The 25,191-nt window shown below is 43.3% G+C and overlaps 1 protein-coding gene across 1 annotated transcript in view; it reads right to left on the reverse strand.

The window, feature by feature from the left end:
• Positions 1–25,191, reverse strand: part of LOC124260131 — a 43,938-nt gene that overhangs the window by 4,618 nt on the left and 14,129 nt on the right. Inside the window, exons 11-24 of the mRNA XM_046694377.1 lie at positions 23,881–24,001; positions 23,407–23,505; positions 20,767–20,932; positions 18,902–19,031; positions 17,550–17,608; positions 16,854–17,004; positions 9,959–10,144; positions 8,862–9,038; positions 7,857–7,993; positions 6,980–7,025; positions 6,402–6,556; positions 5,381–5,504; positions 844–963; positions 269–410 (exon numbers count right to left, since the gene is read on the reverse strand). Of these exons, the coding sequence (XP_046550333.1) occupies positions 269–410; positions 844–963; positions 5,381–5,504; positions 6,402–6,556; positions 6,980–7,025; positions 7,857–7,993; positions 8,862–9,038; positions 9,959–10,144; positions 16,854–17,004; positions 17,550–17,608; positions 18,902–19,031; positions 20,767–20,932; positions 23,407–23,505; positions 23,881–24,001 (1,813 nt within the window). The remainder of the gene's footprint in view (positions 1–268; positions 411–843; positions 964–5,380; positions 5,505–6,401; positions 6,557–6,979; positions 7,026–7,856; positions 7,994–8,861; positions 9,039–9,958; positions 10,145–16,853; positions 17,005–17,549; positions 17,609–18,901; positions 19,032–20,766; positions 20,933–23,406; positions 23,506–23,880; positions 24,002–25,191) is intronic.

Here is a 25,191-nt window from a genome sequence, read left to right on the forward strand (position 1 = left end):
GTATCTATACTGACCTTGGTCACAATCCACTCAGCGTTTGTAATGTTACCAGCTATCGTAACTGTATAGTTTGTTATTGGCTATGAATGAAGTAGCGCTACAAACGCTTTGTGTATTGGGCCCCTGGTATTCTCAGTGGGCCCACACTATTCAATCCCTACACAGCTTTGTAAATGCAAACATGTTGAAATCCATTTCATCTCAACACACAAAAAATGTAAGAAGACATTCCTGAAGTATGATACACTGTCTTATCAGGTAAGTCTACCTGCAAATATATCTTCCTCCTCCTCCATGTCGGCCTTGTCAGGGTCTGTTGCACATAGCAACATCGGCGACGCTTGCCACAACAAGGAAACATCCCGGTCAGGTCTGGGAGACAGGTCCATGCTTTCATGCAGGCTGGTTGACTGTGGGAAAGAAAGTGGTTGTTGAAGGAAATATGACATTTTGCACACTTTGAAAGCATCATTTCGAAGGGCAGCTGATAATGTACAGGCAGAAGCTTACCTTACAAATCTGGCCACAGAATCCCTGAGATCACCTGGATTAGTTTTGTAGGGACAGCAGCTTACCTTACTGATGTGACCCCTGACTGCCTGAAGATCATCTGCGGGTGTTTTGTAGGACAGTTTGGTGACCTTACCGATATGACCACAGACTGCCTGAAGATCATCTGCAAGGTGTTTTGTAGGGACAGCAGCTTACCTTACTGGTTTATGACCACCGACAGCCTGAAGATCATCTGCGGGTGTTTTGTAGGGACAGTTTGGTGATCTTACTGATATGACCACAGACTCGATGAAGATCATCTGCATGTGTCTTATAGAGGAAGGGGCTTACCTTCCCAATCCGACCACAGACGCCCTTGAAGATCATCTGCAGGTGCCTGGTAGGGTTGATGGCGCGACACAAACTGAGGTATATGTTGAGAACTTTCTGCAGCAGCTGTGTGTCCAGACTCTGTCAATGTGTAATATATATGATGATGATAAGAAACTACAATATAATGGCCTTTTTATATTAAATTTTTTTTTTTTTTTAACAAGCTTACATTCAGATGTACTAATGTTTATACCTACCTGTTAAGCTACCTACCATAAGTCAAGTGGAAGCGAGGTGTAAACACAAAACCACCCACCAATCTTTCCGGAGTCTAAGGCCAGAGTGCCGTAGAAGAGGGACAAAAAGGCCAAAGTCCAGAGGGGTGGATGGGTGGGACTAAACCGTACATCTGAATGTAAGCTTGTTAATACAATGTTTTTAATCTAAAAAAAACATGTGTTAGCTTACATTCAGCCGTACTAATGCTTTATCCGTCGGCAGGCGGTGGGGGACAAGGCCCAAACAGTATAATTGAGTGTGCAAATATGAACGACAGAATTCCCTAAGAACGACGAAGATATATATAGCATGTGCAGTATACCAGGTAACAACGTCCTGCGGGATCAGTGACCAAGTGAACGAAATCACAACAAGCAGTGAAGGAAAATATGGGATCGTAATACTGCCTTGCAATACGGAACAAGAGTGAATCATGTTCACTAACGTTTCATTGCGGAAATTACATGAAGTCAAGATACACCAAGTCAAGAGTCACTGACGACGGGCGGAGGGAACTAGCGGCCCAAACTGCTGGATGCCTGCAACATCTGCTGTCGAGATATCCCGCAAATAGTGAGTCAGTGAGTTTAGTTTTACGCCGCTTTTAGCAATATTCCAGCAATATCACGGCGGGGGACACCAGAAATGGGCTTAACACATTGTACCCACGTGGGGAATCGAACCCGGGTCTTCGGCGTGACGAGCAAACGCTTTAACCACTAGGCTACCCCACCGCCCCCCGCAAATAGTGAGAAGCGAAAATTTCCAAAAACAGCCCTCCATAATAGCCTGCAGAGAGCAGTTATCATGGAGAGCTAGTGTTGACGGAAGCGCCTGAACTTCGTGAGGGTGGGAAGAGGACGGCGGATCCATATTCTGCGCAGCATATGCACGGAGAATCACAGCCCATAACCAGTAAGAAAGAGTATGTCTGGTGATCTCTGACTTGGGGGTTACAGATAACAGGATGAACAAATGATGAAAGTTCTTTCGACATGCTTCAGAGCGTTGAAGGTAAATGCGAAAAGCATGCACCAGACAAATTGACAGGTCAGCACGATCTTGAGAACCCAGGACGGCGAAAAGTGGAGCAATGTGAAACTAGCCTCTTGGCCAGGAAGCCGATTCTTGGCTAGAAAATGCCACCGTAAGCCAAGATGGACATCGCCATGGACACCTGGTCAAACTGTACCCGACCATAATCGATAGCATGAAGCTCAGACACCCTAGCCGCCGTAGCTAAGGAGAGAGGAAACGCTGATTTTTGAGTCAGAAGGTCAAAAGAGACTGTATCAAGATGTTCATAGGAGTCGCCAGTAAGATCACAAAAAATGACGTTAAGATCCCACGCAGGGGGACGGATTACGAACTTGATCTTCCACAGAAAAAGCCCAAAGGAATTTTTGATGGGCAGGAACTTTCATGTTCTTGTCTCCCGAAGCCAATGTGACAACTGAACTGAGTGCAGCCAATTAAGTCGAGATGGTCGAACCCTTGAGACGACGGGATGACCTAAGGTGGACTAAGAAGTCGGCCACTTCTGTGGAGGCGTCGGTATCGTTGTTCGGGAACGTTGTGCACCGGTTGGCGACGTACAGGTCGCTGGGTAGATGATATAATCAATTGCTTCTCGCTCTCCAGCGTGTACTTGTCCAAAACTGAAGGAATGGCTCCATTGAATAATTGAGATGAAGTCCACTTTTCCCGTAAAAGCAGCCTTGTGTGCCGCTCCGGGAGCTTACACATCGTGAGAAATCCTTGTCGTCGAAGTTGAGTGACCTGCCCTGAGATTTAAAGAGTGTGTGCAGGCGCGTCTGAAGTCCACTTATGTAGGCATGACAGTAGCCATCGCCATCCGTTCATCATCTGAGGGGTCATCCTTATGCTCGAAAAATTTATTGAGACAATCCATCGCAGTGGAAACCATGGCCAATCGTAACAGTTGAAGTAGTGGTGGAAACACTAATGCCCAGGCAAGATCTTTAGAGACAGGAGCAGTATAATCCCTCCCATAGATGGGAAACTTATGGCGCATCCCAGGTTTAGCAAATGGCTGAGATGGCAACGCCAAAGCAAAAGGCGAGTTCATGTCCGCAGGAAGTTACGGAAAACATGAAGGTGGCGGAAAACGGAAAGAGTCTGGGGTGTCACCAAGCTGAAAACCCCAGCCGTTGGGTTTGATGCATCATGGGTGTCCATGAAGATTGACATCCATGCCATAACATCAGTGTCCCGTGGAGGTCGAGGTGGGCTAACATCCCCTACATCCAGTACCAGAGTAGGGGTTGAGGCAACATTCAATGGCAAAGACGGAGTCACATTAGCCACCGTAGAGAAAGATGAAGTTGGCTTAACGACAGGATCGGAGTCGCAGAGAACGACTACGCGTGTAAGTATAAGGAGAACGATGATGTGGAGAAGAGTAATCCTCCTTGTAAGAACGCCCCCTACCATAACGTGAATGCCCCCGACCATAACGTGAATGCCCCCGACCATAACGTGAAAGCCCCCGACCATGACATGAACGCCCCCGACCATAACGTTAATGCCCCGACCATAACGTGAACGCCCGACCATAACGTGGAACGCCCGACCATGACATGAACGCCCGACCATAACGTTAATGCCCCGACCATAACGTTAATGCCCCGACCATAACGTGAATGCCCCGACCATAACGTGGAACGCCCGACCATAACGTGAACGCCTCTACCATGACTTGAGCGCCCGACCATGACATGAACGCCCCGACCATAACGTGAAGCGCCCGACCATAACGTGAACGCCGACCATAACGTGAAACGCCCCTACCATAACGTGAGCGCCCCGACCATGACATGAACGCCCGACCATAACGTGAATGCCCCCCGACCATAACGTGAACGCCCGACCATAACGTGAACGCCCCTACCATAACGTGAACGCCTCGACCATGACATGAACGCCCCCGACCATAATGTGAACGCCCCCGACCATAACGTTAATGCCCCCGACCATAACGTGAAGGAGTAGCAGACCGCGACATGTCACAACATAACGAGTAAGGCGATCATATCGAGACAGACGAGAATCGTCAAACTGTTGAGACGACACAGTATCGGTTCTACCATAGTCGTCATAATGAGAGTTCATAAAGTGTTCAGGGACTCGATCCTCGGAACGCTCAGTACGGTCCTGTCGATCCAATGGGTTGTAACAATCTGTTCGTCCGTGTCAATCCTTTCGTACATATCAAACGGTATGCTCCAACAAAGTATCCTGCTGACGTGAGGAATGACCGCATGCACAATAACGATCCGAAAAGAGGGTGTGTCGACACGCCCACTAGATTTCTTCTTTGCTCGATTAATCCTCACTGCAATAAATCGCATCAACAAGAGATCGTAATTCCACCGTGTCATTATTTTCATTCAACACGGGCGCTGTACATTCCCTCTGTCAGACATCGCAACAATCCATCACTTTCAATTGTCGCTATCGCCTGAGTCGACAGTCGACAACCTTCTTCTGGACCCCGATTCCCGTTGGTTGACAGACGATGTACCCAGATCGACACAAGATGGCGATGCATCAAATGGAGACGGCGCAGTTGAACTTTTGTCTCTGGACAAAATCATTGATGACAACAGCCTCCTTTGCCTGATCTCGAGATGAAGCACGCTTCTTCTTATAATGCTGATCAGCCTCCCGCTTAGCAATAGCTCTCAAATATGCATTGAAATCCTCCCCTGACAATGTATCACACAGGATGCATTTCAGGTCAACTGAACATGGAGCATAGCCGTCCTTCGCAAGGTAGGACGGACAACTACGGTGGGGGTCAGACTTATAAAGTTTCCGTTGACATTTTAAACAAGTGGAAACCATGCTTCATTCCAACAACATGTGTACACAGGATATTGTGCAAAAAAGTGTTCAAGTTCACGGAAAAAAAGTTACCGCAGGAACAAGTATGCTTACACCAAGAAAAAAGGAAAGTAAATACTTTACTACTCCAACTCTATCAACACTTCAAAATATATAGAGCTCTATTCCACATGTCCTACAGGTATGAAGCGCAGGAAAGATTGGTGATAGGGAAGGGGAGGTAACTGCACAGGTGGGGTTTGTTTTGTGTTTACACCTCGTTTCAACTCAACTTACGGTAGGTAGATTAACAGGTGGTATAAGTATTAGTACGTCTGAATGAAAGCTAAAGCATTTCTATTTGTTTTGTGTAAGACTCTTAGTAACTATTAATACATCTGAAATAAAAACACACAGATACATGTCTCACCTTCATGGCCACTATACCAGCAGCCTCTCTCAGACAGTAGTAGATACACTTGAGGCAGAACTGGCGTTCAGATGACTCCTCCCTCAACACGTTGCTCACCACACGGGAACTCTGACTGCTTACACTGCAGATCAGGAACACCAAGGTTAGAGTTAGTCAGCCACAAAAAATTAATCAAACTTAAAATTTAACTTTGAGATGGCATGTAAGGTTAGGTGAGGTGAAATTGAATTTAACGTCGGGCTTGAGAATATTTCGCTCATATGACGACGTGCATGGGTGTGTGTGTGTATGTGCGGCAGCTTGAACTAGCCCAGACTTAAGCTGGTTTTATAGTGCTAGCCTACTGAGATACCATGTTGCCGTGAAGCATGGATACCCCACTCAGACACATTATACTGACTCCGAGCCGACCAGTCCTTGTTGTACCCATTAATGCCGAGCGCCAGGCAGGGACCAACTAGTACCATATTTTAACGTCTTTTGGTATGACGTGGTCGGGGGTCTGGGTTCTAACCACTACACCACGGAGGCGGTCAGATGGCATGTAAACTCGTCAAATGTTAAGAGTAGAATTTGTCAACCAGAGTTACTGACCTGAAGATACATTTGGCTGCTCACATCACAGGCAAAATATGAACAGTGGCTTTGCAATATATGAATTATATGCTAGCTCAGATACTACAGAATTGAGATCAGACATTTTTCCACATTAGAACTCATCAAGAGAAGTTATGTTCTAACATTTGATCATTTTTTGTGCCGATGGACTGGCATTTTTTCAAACACAGAATACTTAGTCCTCATTTCAATAAATACATTAATTTTCATTGAAAGGGAGATCACTAAATTTTTCACTCAAAATGTATTTGTTTAGAAACATTCAGCATGTTGAGTGATAAATGACAATTTGGGGTATATTTTTTTCAGAATTTTTAGGAACAGATATCATTTCCTTACTTCATAATTTAGAAAAGATGAATATGATAGGTTTCAACTTCTAAACACATCTGAGACTCACCATCGTAGTAATGCTTTGCAGATACGGGTATCATCAACGATGAGTCCACTATTGTAAATGACCAAGGGGAGATAAGCTGCTACTGTTGTCCAAGGGAGACAACTCAGATAATACTGGAGGTGGCAGCAAACAGTCTTCACAAACACCTTCTCAACCTACGAAACAAAATCATAGAAGTTTCCAGTCTGTGTTCTCGTAAACAGTGAAAACGGGATGTCGGCGTTCCATGTTGTAGGAACACCATGTGGGAACACGTTGCTGGGTTTTACTGTGACGAGGAAATATATGAAGAGACGCACAAATGTCAAAGGGTCGTCACCAGAACATCAAAAGTTTGTGATTTATGACTGACTGACTGAGTTTAGTTCTATGCCGCTTTTAGCAATATTCCAGCAATCTCACGGCGGGGGACACCAGAAATAGGCTTCACACATTGTGCCCATGTGGGGAATCAACCCGGGTCTTCGGCGTGACGAGCAAACGCTTTAACCACTAGGCTACCCTACCGCCCCTTGTGATTTATAAGGTTCTGGTACAATGTCGAACTCCACTCACTCACTCACTCTGGATGGTATTACCTGTCGAGCACACTGACTGTCTCCCTCTGGCTTCACCAAGCAGCAACTGTTGGTAAGATACCAGAGTTATTTTAAAATAGTTGGTCAGAATAAATACACTAGATGGGTATTATGTTATGCTGGTAGACTATTTACTATGCCCTCCATGTAATTGCCATCACACAAAGTCAGCAATCTAATCCACTCAGTCCCATGCTGGCAACTAGATGCCTCAATCTGAGGGTGTTTGTTTGAATCCCAGATGGGACTGAACCCAACAAAAGGACTAGAATCTGTACTTTACTGAGAAAGTGTAATCCCAAATATAATACGTTACATTTTAACCACCTTGTCAATGATACTGTGTATTCACTATTATTGTGTTGAAACTTCTTTCCGGATACTACCGTAAGTCATGCTGTGTTCCATGCAATCAAGAAGAAAACAACCTAGTTTTATCCCTGCTGTCGTAAATAAGGTGAGGTGAAGTGAGGTGAGCTGAGGTGAGGTGAAATTGGGTTTTACGTCCTGCTTGAGAATATTTCGCTCATATGACGACGTGCATGTGTATGTATGTGTGGCTGCTTGTACTAACCCAGACTGAAGCTGGTTTTATAGTGCTAGCCCACTGAGATACCATGCCGCAGTGAAGCATGAATACCCCACTCAGACACATTATACTGACTCCGAGCCGACCAGTCCTTGCTGTACCCATTAACACCGAGCGCCAGGCAGGGACCAACAAGTACCATATTTTAACGTCTTTTGGAATGATGCAGTCGGGGATCAAACCCGCGACCTTCCGCTCTCCGGGCGGACGCTCTAACCACTACTCCACGGAGACGGTTAGTTGTAAATGAGTCAACAGTGGATGACATATTCCTCCTTCCTGTCTTACCTGAGGTATCCTTCATAGGGAGATGTGAACGTCCTGGCTGGTGCCTCGACCATGTGCCGCGTGATCCGACTGCCAGGATGGGCGAAACTGAACACACGCCTCCAGAAACTCAGCACAGCCGAGCTCTGACTCTGTTTCTGTCATAAATAAGATCAGATATTACCTTCCTACAACACATTATTCTCTGTAACATTTACAATGAGATGGTCTGCCCTGTGATGCTATAGATTGATCACTGATAATATCAACAACTGCTTGAAGCTGGCCACAGTTTTCATTACTGGCAAGCTACAGCCTGGATAATGCTGACTGAGGCATAATAAACACACTGAAGTGAAAGTGACTTCCAATAAATTCAGACAGAATTATACGGTTACAATTATGAGTTGCTACCAGCAGAGGGAGAAACAGATCTTTGTTTCTTGCAGCTGTTAGTTTAATTAAGTGAGTGAGTGAGTGTGGTTTTACACCGCTTTTAGCAATATCAAGGCGGGGGGACACCAGATGGGCTTCAAACATTGTAACCATTGTGGGGAATCAAACCGTGACGTGACGAGCTAACTCTTTAACCACTAGGCTACCCCATCGCCCCTAGTGATTAAGTGTTCCTTGTTTAATACGAAAGGCGTTAAGTCTCCAGCATGTATAGGCACACACTCACGCACGCAGGTTAGATGATAGTGCAATAATCTTGACCACTACATATGCAACATTTCACTTCAAAATTTTGGACATCTATCCATATATGTCTGTAAGGTTTTACAGCACTTATTGCAATATTCCAGAAATATCACACAGGGTCACCTAAAAATGGGCTTCACAAATTGTACCCATTTGGGTGGGGGTGGGGGTGGGGTGTGGGTGTGGGGTGTGTGGGTGTGTGGGTGTGGGGGTGTGTGTTTTTTTGGTTTTTTTGTTGTTTTTTTTGTTGAACCCTGGCATAAATATTACGAAGAAAAACCCACATTTCATGAATTATCCAACAATGCCACATGACCAACTGACCTGATCTGCCTCCATATCAAACAGTCGATGAGCCATGATGATGACCTCAGCAGAGATCACGGACAGTCTGTCATAACATGGCCTCTTGAGCAGCAGGTCGACAACAGGCAGATATCGTGACGTGTTCCTCTTGACACACTCCAGTATGGTCCTGACCGATGACATCAACTCTGCAGTCTGTGTGAGCAGGGGAATACACCAGCCATTAAAAACAAGAGTCATCAGAAAATGACATATCCCCCCTGCCCCCACAAATTTGAATGAACAAATCATCTGACAGTTACTTAAAGTCCAACTTTTTTTAAACTAAGTCCAAATCATTTTCATGGAAATCGAGAAAAATAAAAATGCCAAAAATCTGTAAATAGCAAAAGGAACCACTTAAGGTTTTGTTTGGCGTATGTACAATTTTTGTTGAAAAATATTGAACAGATTTTGAGTTATGCTCCTGAAACAATATTATTATGGATGGACAGACGAGGCATGGCATTATATGCCGGGTGGATAACAAAATAAAGGACACTTTGCCAACGTCAAAAGTCTTTCTCAGTAAGCATGGAAGGAAGGAGGAAGAGAGCCCCTCGTTAAGCAACATTCCAGCAACATCAATGAAAGGAACATAAAAAATGGATCTTGGAACCAATATAGGTAACTAAAGTAGTAACAGTGTGAAATAACAAACCAAGTATGGTGAAATATATGTTTGACATTTAATTCTGGCACATTGGGAAGAATTGCCATTTTCCCACATCACGCATGTGCAGTTGCATAAGGGCAGGGAATAGGGTTTGCCTAACAACTATTGCATATGTGTGTCAGCAAGGAGGACATCTGTTGTGATTGGAGTGTCAGTGCACCACATACAGGAAGCTAGAGCTACAATGAAACACAGAGAAGGTATTCAAAAGAATATTAGACTCTGGACACATCTGGGGAATTATGCCCATGTCTTCCAAATCATGAGCAAAGTTTACACCACCATTTTATCTCACCACCACCAGCCTGTTATGGCAAGTCTGTGGATCTTTTCGCAAGTAGTTATTTACCTGTAAATGGCATTATCTTATTTCGTTTGAACTCTGCTCAATACTGCTTACCTCGATCGACTCCAGGGATTTTTTAAGAAGTGGTTCCAGTCGGATGCAGTGATAGAGACTCTCCTTTAATAGGAACACACACATGTACATGGCGAGACCGGTGTCAACACTCAGGTGCTTGTCCCAGATGTGCTGCACCACGTCACAGTCAAACCACCGGATCACTTCCGCCAGACATGGCAATACCTGAACAGAAAACACCCACGTATAGGTCACGAAACTTGAACTATCGCTGGAGTCTTGATACAATATATATCAACATACTTCACATATTAATATGATTATTTACTCTGTGAGATAAATACTTTTACACTACCTAAAGAGACACTACTTTGCCTGATTTGTGATCTGTGCCCTGTACACAGAACAACATGTCCATTGCTCCAAACCTTGTGATAACATATGAGAATTGGAGAGACGTAAGTCCTCTGACTTTAAAATCCCTCTTCAACATTATTTCAATGACATCAGGCAACATATAGCCCTACTTAAAGAAGAACACAAGTACAGGTAGGGTGTTGACCGCAAGAATTACAACTGGAGCCAATCTGGTACTGACATCGTCATGCAAGAACATATACTACCCATCAAAAGTTTAAACTCACTTAAAGCACTCACTATATGTTATGTACATACATGTGGTTACATCTAAGATGAATTTCTCCACTAACTTAGGGGAACCAACTGCAAACCATATGCAGATGAATTGCATGAGAATCATGCATCAAATTGCTGAAAAGCATATGCAAATATCGTGCATGTGAACAGTTGCGTTTTGGTGTAAAGTTTTGTTAAGAATTCACCAAGTTTCACTGAGTTTTATCATTTATTTAACTCATGACAATAATCTTTTCAACGTTACGAATTTGTTTTACAATACATCAGTTCATGTGTAAACAGTACCTTTAAACAGTATGTCATAGCATAATGTAATTTTTAGAGTAAAATTGATATTTTATACTTATCCTGACTCATGCTCTTTTTGCTTGTCTTCTTCTTCTTGCGAACATAGTGGAACACTTGTATCTCCCTAATTGAAGCTCCCTTCAATGTAAAATCACTAATTAGTACTCAGCACGAGTTACCTCCCTTCCACAAGCGCGGGAACGAGGGCGCCACCTCCACCCATGTGCCTCACTCTCTCCTCATATACTGAGCCCAACATTTGAATTTACAGGGAAATCCAAAGTGTTATGTGGGGAGGATGGGAGGGAGCTTACCTCATGAGTCAGGATAAGTATAAAATATCAATTTTACTCTAAAAATTACATATTTTCCTTATCCTGACTCATGCTCTTTTGCTTGTAGCATCCTAATGGAAAGGGAGGTGGGAAATATATAATACTTTGGATTTTAATAATTAGTGATTTGAACTGTGATGATTGTAATAACCCTATGGGAACTTCATAAAGGTACTGAACTGATGAATTCCTGCTGCTAACTTATCAGCTGCCATATAAAGGTTATTACAATGTACTTATTATGATAAAGTATATATAACATTAATACAATGCTTAAGACTAATAGACTTAAGCTTGTTAATATGCTAGTATAAACTCCTTAGAGTTTGTTAGCTAAAAAACTTTAAGATATAAACATAGTACTAAGCTTAAGATATGATTAAACTTAAGCTAATTATATAATAGCAAAACTCTTTAGAGTTTGTTAGTTAATATACTTATATGATATAGATATAATGCTGAGCTTTAGATATGAATAAGCTTTAGCTACATATATCATAGCAAAACTCTGTAGAGTTTGTTAGCTAATATATTTTTACAATATGAGTATAGTACTGTGCTTAAGATATAATTAACTTAAGCTACATATATAATAGCAAAAACTCCGTAGAGTTTGTTAGCTAATATACTTATATGATATAAACATAGTATTGAGCTTAAGATTTGAAGGAAACTTAAGCTACATATATAATAGCAAAAACTCCGTAGAGTTTGTTAGCTAATACAAGTTATAATGTAACCATAAAGCTTAAATTATGATGAAACTTAAGCCAAATATATAATAGCAAAAAACTCTTTTAGAGTTTTTGATAGCTAAAATACCTATATGATATAAACATAGTACTGCCTTAAGATATGAATAAGCTTAAGTTACATATAGCAAAAAAACTCCGTAGAGTTTGTTAGCTAATACATGTTATAATGTAACCATATTGCTTAAGATATGATGAGACTTAAGCCAAATAGCAAAAACTCTTTAGAGTTTGTTAGCTAATATACTTATATGATATAAACATAGTACTGAGCTTAAGATATGAATAAGCTTAAGCTACCTATATAATAGCCCAAACTCTGTAGAGTTTGTTAGCTTATATATTTTTACAATCTGAGTATAGTACTATGCTTAAGATATAATTAAGTTAAGGTAAATATATAATAACCAACTCTGTAGAGTTGTTAACTTATATATTGTATGATGTAATAATCATAGTACTGTGATGATAAAAGAACTTAAGCAAATTATATATAGCATGTAGCTATTTAGTACTGTTATAAGATAAGTAGAAATCTGTAAGATTGACTTATCTTCTCCGAGGAACTGTCAACTGTTGTGCGAGGACCATGGGATCGAATTGGTGGATACCTGAGACGTCCTCGGTGATGATATCTCTCAGATAATGGTTGGCAACCACCATATCGGATCTCCAGAAAATAAACCCTCCATTATTTCAAATAACATTGTGTAGATCAATGCAGAAGTTAGCTTCTAATATCATGAGTATTAAAAGCTCATGGAGGGTCGGATTGGGTCCATCCGCCTTGTATGCACGTAGTATGACAGTTCTGATCCAAACGGAGATATAGTACGTGAGATTTCATTCTGGCGCGAAGTTGATGATAGAGGAAATAATCTGTTGTATTATTCCCTTCTGTTTGGTTCGTGGAGATAAATTTACAGTGCTCTTGCTGGCCATCGTGGATAGAATCATCGTCGATCATGAAGTCCAAGTATGTCATCCAGGCGTTGTTCATAAACCTCACTTGTGAGGTGTTGGAGCACTATATTCAGATCCCCAAGTTGGAGGGTGAAACTTCCGCTTTAATTCTCCAATCAGAAAGTTTAAGTAGGTTTACTAACCATCTAGTTGTGTTAGTAGCTTGATTATGAAATTCAGCTGTAGTCTGAGACGCTGTGGATTTAGATCCACTTGTATCCCGGCCGCCTAGGTTATTCGCCATGTAAGTCCTTGACGATGTAGGTGCACAACCAGGTGTGTCTGTCCTCGCTGAAGTTTATGTAAAATTGCCTGACTGCCGTGCCCTCGCCCTAACTTGACAGGGGAGGTCTCTAACCTGAAGAAAGCAGCCCAATCATGAAGGTTCAGATTAACTGGACTGTAAGGAGGCTTGCTCGCTCACTGATATATAGTTGTCACTTGTAACGTAAGTGTTGACCTGTGAACTAAGATCGACCTCTGCGTAGGTCGCTGTCCAACGCGTCCAATCAGAACAAGGCATTTTGATTCTGTAGAATACCCGCTGTGATGTCACCGTGTAGCAGGAAAAACCTTGTATAAAATCTTGCCGCCGCTGATATTAGCATAATCGCCGGTCTTCACCGTAGCTTCCCCGGTTACCCGAAAGTGACCACGGTTTCGAGGGTTAAAGGTAAACGCGCTGAAACCTCCGCCGCCAAATACCTCGCCTGTAATATTAATGCTGGGTAGGTTATTTTCCTGGCTGTCGGAAAGTAAGTTCAGTTTTGAATATAATCGACTTTCTTATATAAAGGTACAATAAACTTGCAAGTTGTCAGCTTGTAGACTGTATACATGAATGTATCGCCATAATTGTAGAATTAAAGCTGAACTTGTTGTACATATTTCTTCTCAGAAACTTTGACGATTATGAGTTATACTCGCTGTAACAAGGCTGCTGTTCAATTTCGATATTGAATTGTTCTGCAGATCTGGCGTAATGGTCACGCATGTAGATAATCGTGATCAGAGTCCGGGATTGCATATTCTAGCAATCTATAACGAAAGGTTGATTTCTGTGAAGATCTATGCAACGCCGCTGATTAATTAATATAGCGACGCTCTGTGTTGTAAATAGCCTGTGCAATTGTCTTCGCAGAGGCTTATAGACGGCATATGGCATACAGTTGATAGACAACTTATGCGATGTCTTGAACGGACTGACGAGTAGCTATATATGACGAAAGTGGCTAATATATGGAGACCTTGGAGGAGAATTCCTCGGTGGACGCCGGAGATTTCGCTAAGCTCTCAAGCATCCAATCTAGATTTCTGTGTGAGGTAGACTTGAGTTACTTAGCCTTCGCGACCTTCGCGAAGGTATTGAGTCAGAGCCCGATCAGTATATATATTATATATGAGCTTTGCTTCGCTAATCCACCTCTGTGTTCAACAGGAGTGAGTGAGTGAGTGTATTGTTTTACCGCGACTCAGCAATATGTGGGTCGGTGAAGCGCTTACTCCTCCGCGGACGCCCCTTGTAACTGGTGAGGCTGTAGCTCCTTCGCTGAGGTGGCCTGGGACTTCCTTAGCCGGGCGTCTAGAAACCGATCAATATATGAGCCGCTAGCTTCATACAGGGTGTGGTTCTTGCTGGTTCTGCATAAGTAGAGCCGAAAGTAGATCATCCTATCATCTTCAGAAGTCGGTCACGTAAATCTGGTGATAAGAATCTCATTGATCGCTCTAGATCTATTAATGCCAATAACATACCTCTGGCGCTTGAACTGTTATGGCTTTATGGTAGGCTGTGTCCACATACTGTGGCACCGCAGCAATCGAAGTCGATTGGAGGTAAGGTGATGGCGCCTGCCTCGCCTTCCTTTATCAGGTATGTCTGCGCTCGAAGTTGCCACTCTTGGAAGGTGAAGAGAGATCTAGGTTGTTTACCATCCAATATCGTGATCTCAGCCGCCTGAGAAAATGATGCCTCCATCATTTTCATCCCAGCATCACTGATGAGAGGTTGATGCTCTTCTGATGGTGGACTGTGTATTTCTATCTCTATGTCGGGTGACGCCGGGAGACCTGACTGTAGACTTGTGTGCAGACTTGTGTGGTGATGTACGAGGAGATCGGGCGCCGTTAACGGCGCTGAGATCGTGTTGGTGAACTGGGCGCCTATGGGTTGACCTTCTCGAGACCTGTGAGGAGAATGTTGATAGCTTCGCCAAGCTCTCGCGTAGTCAGGTGTCCTTCAAGAAAGGCCTTCGAAGCTTCCTCTGCGTCCGTCCTGGGAACGGCGATTTGACCTTCGCCAAGGCTTTCGTGAGGTCTGACGGGTCTGAGTCCGCGATCTAGGGATGAAGCCGAGGAAGGTGATGATCTATCCCCCGCTGAAGGCCTTCGCGAAGGCTGTACATCTGGGTCCTTCGTGGAGGTGGTCTGCGACTTCCTTCGGAAGGTGGCTTCGCGCGTGGCTGCTACGCTGATGGGGGTGCCTCTGGGTGTCGCTCATGCGTTGGAACCTTCGCTAAGGCTCGGCCTTGGGCTGGCTGCTTCCCAGTCTGTGGTGGCCCTCCATCATGATCATGATTTGCCGCAACAGTTCATCTGGGATGGTCTGGCGATGAATTAGTCGGTGCCCTCTCTGCGATGTTAGCGGGCGGACCCTCAGGGAAGTCGCCTGACGCCAGTGTAGAGACATCAGGCTGCATGGCGATCTCTGCTGATGTCACTGTAGATGTCTCCGGCCGCTTCTTGTGGCGACGCCGGGATGATGATCAGCTGATCATCGAGGCCCAGTTCAGCGGCTGGAACAATCTCGGTTGAGAAAGTCCTAGTAGACTTCGCTGATTTCCCCTCAGAGGTCGACGCCGCCCTGGGGTGCTAAGTCTGGCGCTGAGTGTTGGTAGCGACGGACCCTCAGGAAGATCATAGAATATCATCGCTGGTACATCAGGCTGCATGTTGATCTGGCGCTGACATCACTGTTGCCGACATCGGTCATTCTTTGATGTATTATCAGGTATGATGATCGGCTGATCATCATACAGGCCCAAATCTGCGACGGGAACAATCTCGGGCTGAGAAAGTTCAAGTAGACTTCGCTGATTTCCCTCAGAGGTCGCGCTGAGATGCAGTAGAAAACTCTAGTCTTCGGCCGCGACGATGGGATGTCTGGGGAAGCAGGACGCTTCTGAGGCGGGCGGACTACGCCCCACGCTTCCACCACTCTAGCGGAACACCAGACGGGAGCCGGGTCGACCAACAGCAGTAGACTGGCGAGGGGTTCAGGTGTATCAGTCATGGCTAGACTCTGCATACGCCGACCTATCTGCTGCGCTGCCTCAAACGCAAAGTAATTATTTATTAAAGGCAGAAATGGATAAATTAGTACCGCGAACTGCAACGGAATAAAATGAACATGGCGCAGTACAACTAGGGCATATTAAATGGATCAGCAGCAGAATAAAAACGTAATCTGCAACAGAACAGAATTTTTATCAACGTAATCCACTGAAACAAACACGGCCCCGTGAATAAACAGTAGAAACACATGACTAAATATCAATATATAATTGTTGAAGGATACTAGCTAAACCTCTATAGATGTCTATACGAGGTAACTAACTAAATATAATCAAAGGATATAGTGTGTCGGGAGACACAGGCGCTCTCACGTCCAGCTCACTGGGCGAAGAAGGAGAGAGTGAGGCACATGGGTGGAGGTGGCGCCCTCGTTCCCGCGCTTGTGGAAGGGAGGTAACTCGTGCTGAGTACTAATTAGTGATTTTACATTGAAGGGAGCTTCAATTAGGGAGATACAAGTGTTCCACTATGTTCGCAAGAAGAAGAAGACAAGCAAAAAGAGCATGAGTCAGGATAAGGAAAAATTAATCTCCATAAACCACTGGTCTATAATGTTTGTAAACTCATTCCTTGGTAACACTTTACCTGTTGAGCAATTCTACGGAGCTCCCACCGATCGTCAGCTAAACACTCCATGGTCTGGTACAGGATTGTCACAAACAATCTGCGGCTACTCGGACAATCTTTGGTTCGTACTTTGGTTTGTGTTTTTTCTGGATATTGGCTTGATGGTATCCTGTGCAACCAGAAACAACAAAGTAATCTTTTATTGACACAATCTCATCAGACCTCCTTCTCTGCTACAATACCTCTCTCAGTCAAGATTGACACAGATCAGTTTCATCCTTCATAGACTTTGAGATGACCTCCAAATGTAAAATCCAGGGCACATATGACCCAGGCTTTATTTTTTCTTCTTTCAGAACTGCCCTTTGAGTGTTAAGATACAGAAAGTCGGATTATGAAGGAGAGGGGTATCAAATAAAAGTGAAAGATATCACTTTAAATCAGAAGACTGAACACGAATAATATATGGCTCTAAGAGGTTAGACTGAGTGCATTACAAAATCTGTGATCGATATTAAGAGCAAAGTCTAATGCCAGCAAATACATTGACACAAAATGAAGTCACTGACTTGACCTTCTGATCCATATCGTCAACACAAGCATAGAAAGCTTGGGACCAATTCTAACATTTATTCGAAAGGAATCAGTTCTTTTAACAGACATCTGGCACTTTCATCCCATTCTGTAAGGCATTTTCCACGATCAAGAACCTACTCTCCAGCTCCATGTCGGGCACAAGGGAACTTGTTGGAGATCACATCAGAAGTCCCAATCTGCAATAGATATATATGTCAGATATATAGTAGCTACTTTCATAATTCATGCGGGGGCGGTGGGGTAGCCTAATGGTTAACGCGTTGGCTCGTCACACCGAGGACCCGGGTTCGAATCCCCACATGGGTACAATGTGTGAAGCCCATTTCTGGTGTCCCCCGCCGTGATGTTGCTGGAATATTGCTAAAAGCGGCGTAAAACCAAAGTCAGTCAGTCAGTCAGTCAGTCAGTCATAATTCATGCAATGTTATAAGAGTGTGAGCATGAGAAAAAGTCAAAATATGTAAACTGGAATCAAATTCCCAGTTTCATGTATGAAACTAACCACATTTTTTCCCCAATGTACATGCCAAGGCCATGTCATACAGAATCCTAAACTAATGAGTACTCACATGAACAAGAGACTTCAACATTGTGGGGTTAAAGACAGCTTTGTTCAGTGCTACAGAGGAGGCTGGGACAGCTAAGGGAAGTAACTCCGCACAGGTCAAAGGCACCAAGCTACTTGTCAGTTACTTTGCGTTATTTTGAAAGTAGCAGTAGGAGACAAGAGGCCGGCTAACATGGCAGACATTATAAATTGTTCACTGGTCACAAGGGGACATGGGTCGAAGTACCCTCGATGTTTGTTTATATTCCCTGAGCCCGAAGAGCGAGGGAAACAACATCAAGGGTACATCTTACCAAACACTTCAATGTTAATTTTGAACTGTTTGAAGCACGGGTATTGGATCATAATAAGGTGATGTGAGGTGAAATTGGGTTTAACGTCGGGCTTGAGAATATTTCGCTCATATGACGACGTGCATGCGTGTGTATGTGTATGTGCGGCTGCTTGTACTAGCCCAGACTGAAGCTGGTTTTATAGTGCTAGCCCACTGAGATACCATGCCACAGTGAAGCATGAATACCCCACTCAGACACATTATACTCCGAGCCGACCAGTCCTTGTTGGACCCATTAATGCAGAGCGCCAGGCAGGGACCAACAGGTACCATATTTTAACGTCTTTTGGTATGACGCGGTCGGGGATCAAACCCGCGACCTTCCGCTCTCCAGGCGGACGCTCTAACCACTACACCACGGAGGCGGTGGCAAAGTTTCAAATTGGATCAGAATTCTGAGAGCAAATTTAAGCAAGACCATAGCCTAGATCATATTTGCAAAGTGACCTTGTGCTTTCAAAGATTAACGAAAAAAATAAACAGACCTGACCCAGTCCTTGTTCTCTATTTCAAGTGAGCTACAAAATACAGATTCCAAAAACAGTTTGAGGCAGTCTAGATTCTGACCTGTCCCTCTGTCCTACTGTGCAGTCTCAGGGCTGCTATGACAGAAAGGCTTGGAGACTCCTGATTGCTGTCTGTCTTGGCCTGGAGAACTGGGACGGCCATGTTGCCTCCTTCCTCGGCCACAGAAACACTGCAAGAATCAACACCCAAACATTCTACATGTTATTATGTTGCACTTCATTCATGCCCTAAAACACTATAACCTTGATGTTGGGGCAGAAGGGTTCGATTCCCTGTATGGATACAATGTGTGAAGCCCATTGCTGGTGTCCCCCAGCGGAGCTAAAACCATACTCACCCGTGAAGATCCGGGGTAGAATAGGTCTTCAGTAACCCATGCTTGCCACAAAAGGTGACTATGGTTGTTGTAAGAGGCAACTAACGGGATCGGGTGGTCAGGCTCGCTGACTTGGTTGACACATGTCATCAGTTCCCAATTGCGCAGACCGATGCTCATGCTGTTGAGCACTGGATTGTCTGGTACAGACTCGATTATTTAAAGACCGCCACCATATAGCTGGAATATTGCTCACTGGTGTCCCCCGCCAGTATAAAAGTGGAATAAAACTAAACTCACTCACTCACTGGTGTCCCCCGCCAGCATAAAAGCGGACTAAAACTAAACTCACTCAGCCACTAGGATAAGTGTTAATTCAAATTACATTAGTCCTTATGCAACATAGATGGATGGTCTGCGTTCAAGCTTTCATTGATACTTCATTGTGGGTAGTCACGATATGGCTGAAATATTGCCGATGTGACGTTAAATTTTAACTCACTCACTCATTGTGGGTAATAGAGGCATGATACTAGGTCACTAGGAAGCACTACAGGTACTCAGGTTCTGCAAACAGTTTCAACAACTACCTACATATATTACTTTCTACAAGTCCCCGGGAACCTGGGTACAACCCAGATAGACGTTGTTTTGCCAACATTGCCAACGTTGGGCCAATGTCCGAATGCTATCTGGGACTGACTGACTGACTGAGTTTGGTTTTACGCCGCTTTTAGCAATATTCCAGCAACATCACGGTGGGGGACACCAGAAAATATGGGCTTCACACATTGTACCCATGTGGGGATTCGAACCCGGGTCTTCGGTGTGAGCCAACGCTTTAACCACTAGGCTACCCCACCGCCCCCCTGCTATCTGGGAAGGACACACCCTGCATACTACCATCTGATCCACCTAGTAGCATCAGGTTTGGACTAAGCAAACCAGTGGTTGATATTATGAACAACGTCCTACTTTAAATGATACCATGATGACCAATCAAACAAGTCACCAAGCCTGACCAGTGATTTAGCAGCATTAGTGAGTGAGTGAGAGTTTGCAATATTCCCACAATATCACGGTGGGGGGACACCAGAAATGGCCTTCACACATTGTGCCCATGTGGGGAATCGAACCCGGGTCTTCGGCGTGACAAGCGAGTGCTTTAAGCACTAGGCTACCCAGCAGCATTAGTAGCATAATCAAGACTGGACCAGCCAAACCCGTGATTGATATTACAAACAACTCCCTATTTCATCATGGTACAATGATGCGTAATCAGCCAAGTCACTGCGAATGACCACTTATCACATTATTCATTTAGTATGATAACCAAGGCTGGACTGGACAAACCAGTGGTTGATATGAGGACCATAACATGCATGCAAGGGACAATGATATGCATTCAAGAAAGTCTGTCTACCAAATCCATTTTGCTGCCTTTATAACAAATATAGGACGCTGGATCTCTGTTGTCAGTTGAAATGTTTGAAAGGGTACTGTAAAACAATCTTCTTCTTTCATAATGATAGGTTTTGTGATAAATAGTCCTGTGTCACTATCTATTATGGCAATGACATGTTTCTACCTGTGGTGAATGACCTTGGTTTCAGGAGAAAGGCGATCACTCTCCAACTTGATAGGTTTCCTTCTTGAAAACATCTGCCTGATGTGATTCTTGATGAGGAAACTGCAGATGACCTCAAAGGCAAACATACGACCTTCCTTAGCCTCCCAGGAGAGAGTCTGTGAATCTGGATACAAAATGAAACTTGGTTCTATAGCAGAGGCAGCAAAGATAATTGGCATGGCTGGAACCCCATGGTTAGAGTCAATTGTTGATTTGGATCAGCAATTACCTTTAAACCAGTATGTACTCAAAAACAATGTTTGTGAAAAACAATATACTGACTGACTCACTGAGTTTGGTTTTACGCCGCTTTTAGCAATATTCCAGCAACATCACGGCGAGGGACACCAGAAAATATGGGCTTCACACAATGTACCCATGAGGGGATTCGAACCCGGGTCTTCGACGTGCCGAGCCAACGCTTTAACCACTAGGCTACCCCACTGCCCCAAAACAATATACACTAGAAGTCAAGAAGAAGAAGCAGTGCTTGTGGGATATAGTTCTGAACCATGCATTGCTATTGTGATGTAAATTATATAGAGAATCTCACCCAAGTGTCTTCTGTTTTAAATATATCAACACGAGTTGATTAAAGTTACAAATATCCAACTCTTGCCTAGGATATTTTTACTGTAATCAACAAGTGTTGAAATATTTGATATCAGAAGACACGAGGGTGAGATTTTATTTATCATCCAAAATCATTCTTCATCAGTTATCAGTAAAATTGCGATATATTGCAATGCAAAAGCATGTATTGCAATGTGTATTGCAATATATTGCAAGATGTTTTTATTACCAAAAAACTACTTATAATCGAGCTAATGTTTGATTTATAAAGCAAAACCACAACAAAATCACTATGCTTGATTCACTTAATAAAAACATTTTATGACGACAAAGTAGAAATGTAAATAATATTTGGCACAAATGACACAAGGAAAAGAACTTAACAATCCAGTTAAATGTAATTTTCACCACAATCATTCCCACCACCCTTACCACAATTTCCACAATCATCAAGATTTCCGAGTGTTACGAAGTTTTCGGAATGCATGTAAATATACCGGTTTTCGATCAGTGTATCAGAATACGTATCGTCTTCATGTGTGAACCGGTTATATTGCGCAGTCCTATTGAGCAGTGATCCCAGTGATCCCAAAACTTTGTGAGGTCACTCACTGACGATGTATTACCATCATGACAATTCAATTGTTGCAATATCTACAATGTAGATATTTACTGTGGGAGTCAGTTTTGGATGACAAATGTTCTTTGTCAGCTACAGATAAAGCCAAATTTCAACAACTTTATTCTTTTCAAAACATGACATTTTTCAATCATAGTTTCTGCCAAAATTATATTGTCACACACACTTTGAATCACATTGTACAACCTGGATTAAACATGACATTATTTCTAAATGACTTAAGACAGTTAAAGACATTAAATTTAATTCGTATAACTATTAGCTCCAGCAGTGATCCACATGCAAAATCAGCCGTTTCAATCTAAGGTGGTTTTTGAGATTTAATACCTGACCAATCAGAATCAAGTATTTCCTACATAGGTGAGGTGAGGTGAGGTGAGGTGAAATTGGGTTTAACGTCATACTTGAGAATATTTCACTCATATGACGACGTGTATGTGTATGTGTATGTGCGGCTGCTTGTACTAGCCCAGACTGAAGCTGGTTTTATAGTGCTAGCCCACTGAGATACCATGCCACAGTGAAGCATGAATACCCCACTCAGACACATTATACAGACTCCAAGCCGACCAGTCCTTGTTGTACCCATTAATGCCGAGCGCCAGGCAGGGACCAACAAGTACCATATTTTAACGTCTTTTGGTATGACGCGGTCGGGGATCGAACCCGCGACCTTCCGCTCTCCGGGCGGACGCTCTAACCACTACACCACGGAGGCGGTCCATTTCTTAAATAACGGTTGAATCCTCTTATTTATTTATTTGTCATTACAATAAGTAACTTGACTCCAAACCGAAGACCATTTTTCTGCTGACAATGCTGCAATGACGCACATTACATTTACACATACATAACACGATCTGCTTTCCCTATCTCAGGTCTTCACAAGACTGACAATGATGGTTTATTGCAATGGTGATGACATCTCCTTCCTGCCCCCTAGAAACAGTCTCACATTGACTTGTCGCAACACAGAGCTACAGACTGTATAGTGCTTTCCTAATCGATTCCATATCCAAATCCGCATCGTAATTTATATGCTTGAACTAAATGCACACATAATGATCTAATGACAAATGCAACCTGACTTGTCTCCTAAACTAATAAGGTCAAATGTAACTCAGTATCTTCTGCTAGGTGATCTCATTTGATTATTGATTATACTGACTGACTGAGTTTATTTTTAGCAATATTCCAGCAATATCACGGCGGGGGACTCCAGAAATGGTCTTCACACATTGTGCCCATGTGGGGAATCGAACCTGGGTCTTCGGCGTGACGAGCGCACGCTTTAACCACTAGGCTACCCTACCGCCCCTTATTGATTATACACCAAGGTTACCAAGCTGAAGTATCACACCAGTAACACTGTCCAATATCTTTACCTGGTGCTGGAGCTCCATCACACATAGACGTGGTCCAGCCTTCAGTCAGGGTGTGCAACACCTGGCACAACAACACAACATTCTCACTGGATTTCTGGACTGAAACACAACACATCAGACATATCACCTACATGCAGTGTTTGAAATAAAGCATGGAAGTCAAGGAGTCAAGGTACATTTGAATGATACATGTCAACCAAATCTGTTGGTGAGTCAAACGTAGCAGTATCTGACGGTGAAAAGCATTGGTGAAAAGCATTGGCAAAAAGATTAAAAGTAGCATACAGTTACTTAGGGAGGTATTCTAGCCATATGGCAATTGGGATACGATGGCATTTGTCAACCAAGTCAGCGAGTCTGACCACCCGATCCCATTAGTCGCCTCTTAAGACAAGCATGGGTTGCTGAAGAAAAATTCTAACCCGTATCTTCACGGGTCTATGTCTTGATGAAGACATCCTGGACTATACTTACCCAAGAGTTTGAAGACGGAGCTAGCTGACTGACGTACAGAGGATGCAGGGTGAGCCAGGTGATGGAGGAATGAGGAGAGGTAAGCACCCCAACATGGCAGCAGAGAGGGCAACGACAGACTCTGTAACAGGGGAGACAACTCAGGGATAGAGAAGCCTGGATAATCTGGACATGCAACCCTGTTTATCTGGACAAAACCCTGTTGATCTGGACATGAAACCTGGTAATGATTAAGGCTGTTACGATTCACTCGCATATTCAGTGAATCGAACCGTAGCCCTTCATGAATTCAATTCGTTATTCGTGGCCACCAGAACCGAATATTCATGAATATTTACAATTTTTTTAAAGGTGTCCGTTTGACTTGAACCCTTATGTCCTTTTTCAAAATGAGATATGCAAGAATGAAATATGTACTAGCCTTGTAGTACCGCAAGTCATGTTAGTTTTCCAAGGCCGCACGGACCACCTCCGTGGTGTAGTGGTTAGAGCGTCCGCCCGGAGAGCGGAAGGTCGCAGGTTCGTTCCCCGACCGCGTCATACCAAAAGACGTTAAAATATGGTACTTGCTGGTCCCTGCCTGGCGCCTGGCATTAATTGGTAAAACAAGGACTGGTCGACTCGGAGTCAGTATAATGTGTCTGAGTGGGGTATTCATTATTCACTGCGGCATGGTATCTCAGTGGGCTAGCACTATAAAACCAGCTTAAGTCTGGGCTAGTACAAGCAGTCGCACATACACGTACACACGCATGCAAGTCGTCATATGAGCGAAATATTCTCAAGTACGACGTTAAACCCAATTTCACCTCACCATCACCAAGGCCGCACATGTTACTGTCAGCTATAACTATTAGATACCAAATTTGAGTGTCATGAGATCACTGGTTATTGCTGTGACAAATTAACACTGTCAACATGGGCATTCAATATTGTGCATCAATCACTTAACTTCAATATTGTATTCATGAATAATTATTTGTATTCGTTACCCAATATTCGTGATACGTATCATATTCGCCACATAGTGTATTTGTTACAGCCCTAGTAATGATACCTCAGTTAATGAGTACATTGAACTCTCTCGATCTGGACATGACACACTTTCAATTTATACAAAAAATACAGATAAGTGTATATAGCAAACCCTGTTAATCTGGACATGAAACAATTGATTTGGACATTATACAATAATAATGTCCCTTTGTAACTGTTGCCCACATCATATCCATATGGTAAGACTTTGGACATTCTGGATTTCCACATAAATGCAAAGGACAAAATTACAACAAAACTATACATTAAATGTTT

This window comes from Haliotis rubra, unplaced genomic scaffold (assembly GCF_003918875.1).
Source record: "Haliotis rubra isolate DU_JTF1 unplaced genomic scaffold, ASM391887v1 Scf750, whole genome shotgun sequence".
In the NCBI taxonomy this organism is placed as follows: Eukaryota; Metazoa; Mollusca; class Gastropoda; order Lepetellida; family Haliotidae; genus Haliotis; species Haliotis rubra.